The 2,162-nt window shown below is 61.0% G+C and overlaps 1 protein-coding gene across 1 annotated transcript in view; it reads left to right on the top strand.

Moving 5' to 3' along the window:
- The first annotated feature begins 240 nt into the window (after window positions 1–240).
- MIER2 (mesoderm induction early response 1, family member 2) overlaps window positions 241–2,162 on the top strand; it is a 14,608-nt gene continuing 12,686 nt past the window's right edge. Inside the window, exons 1-2 of the mRNA XM_008584476.1 lie at window positions 241–316; window positions 1,664–1,806. Coding sequence (XP_008582698.1) covers window positions 1,672–1,806 — 135 coding nt within the window. The 5' untranslated portion in view covers window positions 241–316; window positions 1,664–1,671. The remainder of the gene's footprint in view (window positions 317–1,663; window positions 1,807–2,162) is intronic.

Genomic DNA, 2,162 nt, shown 5'->3' with positions numbered 1-2,162 from the left:
GCCCTGAGTGTGGATGCTCAGACCCTATGAGCAGGCTGTCAGGGGAGGTGTGACCGGTAGCGGCTGTGTGCTTGTTCCGCTCTTAGTGCCCCCTCCCCAGCTTTCAGGGTGGAGGTGAAGCCATTTTGAGATCACGGGGAGCTGACACCTGGCCAGAGCTTGCTCTTAATCACCACACCGTGGTGTCCAGCAGCGGGTCCACGCTTCTGAGCTAACTCTGCCTTTCTTCCTTTGCAGGCCTCCTCGCTGGGGAGGCAGAGTCCTCGCGTGGCCTCCTGCCTGTGCCCCGGGGAGCCCGGCTTGCAGACAACAGCAGGTACCTTCCTCGCCCCTGTGCCTCCTGCCCGGCTCTGCCAGGGCCTTTGCTACGAAAGAGAGAGAACCCTGCTCAGCCTGGCCGAGCCAGGGACGTGTGCACTGGCTCCTAGAGACCAGGTTGCCCCAGCCTCTACAGGTTAGATGGAGGTATGCAGGTGGAGTGGTCAGGACTGTCTCCCTGTTCTTTAATGGGGCAGGGAGCCCAGGCAGCCCCAGTCCTTTCTCAGAGCCCAGCATGCTCAGCAGAGGACCAGCTTGCCTGTCTCTTGGCAGTTTCTACCTGGACCCCCGCATGTGCCCACACTGAGTCTGGGTGGGCTTGCTGGAGTGCAGGGAGGGTGGCTTCTGAGGGGACCGAGGAAGGTGAGTGGGTGCTGGGCAGGCCCTGCAGTGCCCCCGAGCTGGCTGCTTGGCTGGCTGGCATGCAGGTCCCAGGCCCCCTCCTGTTGGCCGCCTGCTTTAGACCCAGGGGTGGCAGTAGATGCTGCTGGAGGGGGAGGTTTCTGCAGCAGCTTCTTGCTGAGCTCCTGCTGCAGGCTGGGGTAGGGCTTGTCTCTCCAGCATCTCAGTTAGTCTCTACCTGCCTCATAGGAGGCATGTTGCGGGCCTCTGCACAGACTCCTCCTTCACCAGGAAGCTCTTGGTCACCCCTCACCTTGACTGGGGCCTGCTGTGTGGGTCCTCTGTGTGAGCCCACGGCTGCACGGGCTGTGCATGGTGTGCCATTGCTTGGCCAGGTGTGCCAGCCGTGGCTGCCCTCCCATGGCCTCCTGCCCCAGACCCCAGACCCCACCCCATCTACTGCTCCCTGCCTTGTATTGATTGAGCCCCAGCTGTTTCCTGTTTTGTCTGTTGTAAAATTTGACTAACTGAAGACCAGCCATGGGTAGAGACAGCAGTGAATACATCTTGGGTTTTTTTGGGACAACCCTAAACCTGTGACAGTCGCCGTCCATTGGGCTATGCGGGTCCCTGTCCCCTACAGTAAGTCCCAGTGCCTGAGAGTCCCTGACTGAGCTGGCACTCGCCTCTTCTGCTCTATGGGTCTCTCAAGCCCTCAGGGGCTGTGGTGTGTTCAGGGAGACCTGGCAACCCCTAGAAAGGAGCATCCCCCAAAGTCCAGAGTTTGTGTGTGCAAGTGGTAGGTGTGCTGTCTGTCAGCATCTGCATTGATTGTGAGCATTGTGTTGGGTGCCCACCTGAGAAGCAGGCCCTGCCCAGTGACCTCCTTGTGCAGTAGTGCACATGGGCTCATACAGGCTCACGGGCACAGACGGTCTCATCTCGGTGGGTGGCTATGGATGGGCACGGGGGGAGCTCACCTGGTCTGGTGTCTCCCCAACAGTGTTGTCCATGAGCTCTGCAGACCATCAGTTCAGCCTCGCAGAGATCCTGTCGCAGGAGTACAGCCTCCGCCAGGAGTGCGAGGCGGCCTCTAGGTGCCCGGGCCAGCGCGAGGAAGAGCTGGAGAAGGACTTCATCTCTCAGGTACTTGACTGAGCAGGCCCTGCCTGCAGGCTCAGGGTCCACAGGGTCAGATAGTCTGCATGCTGTGTGCACAGGGCATGGCTGGCCTGGTCAGGACCTGTGGGGGGCATGTGGAGTGTGCTCCATCTGTGGGGTCCCCTGGGAGAATGAGAGGGGGCACTGGACTCAGGTGGGGTTGGGGGCGACCCCTGAGGAAGGGAGGGCAATGGCAGATGGAGGGGCAGTGCTGGCATCTCGAGAGGTGTGGTGGGCAAGTCCAGGAGGGTGGACGCTGGCGGGGGGGGCGGGGGGGAGGGGTCTACACAGGCAGAGAGAAGGTGATTAGAAGGCAGTCCAGTTTTGTCTCTTCTTTCCCA

Source organism: Galeopterus variegatus, unplaced genomic scaffold, assembly GCF_000696425.1.
Source record: "Galeopterus variegatus unplaced genomic scaffold, G_variegatus-3.0.2 Scaffold3273, whole genome shotgun sequence".
Lineage (NCBI taxonomy): Eukaryota > Metazoa > Chordata > Mammalia > Dermoptera > Cynocephalidae > Galeopterus > Galeopterus variegatus.
This window is presented reverse-complemented; position numbering and strand designations above follow the sequence as displayed.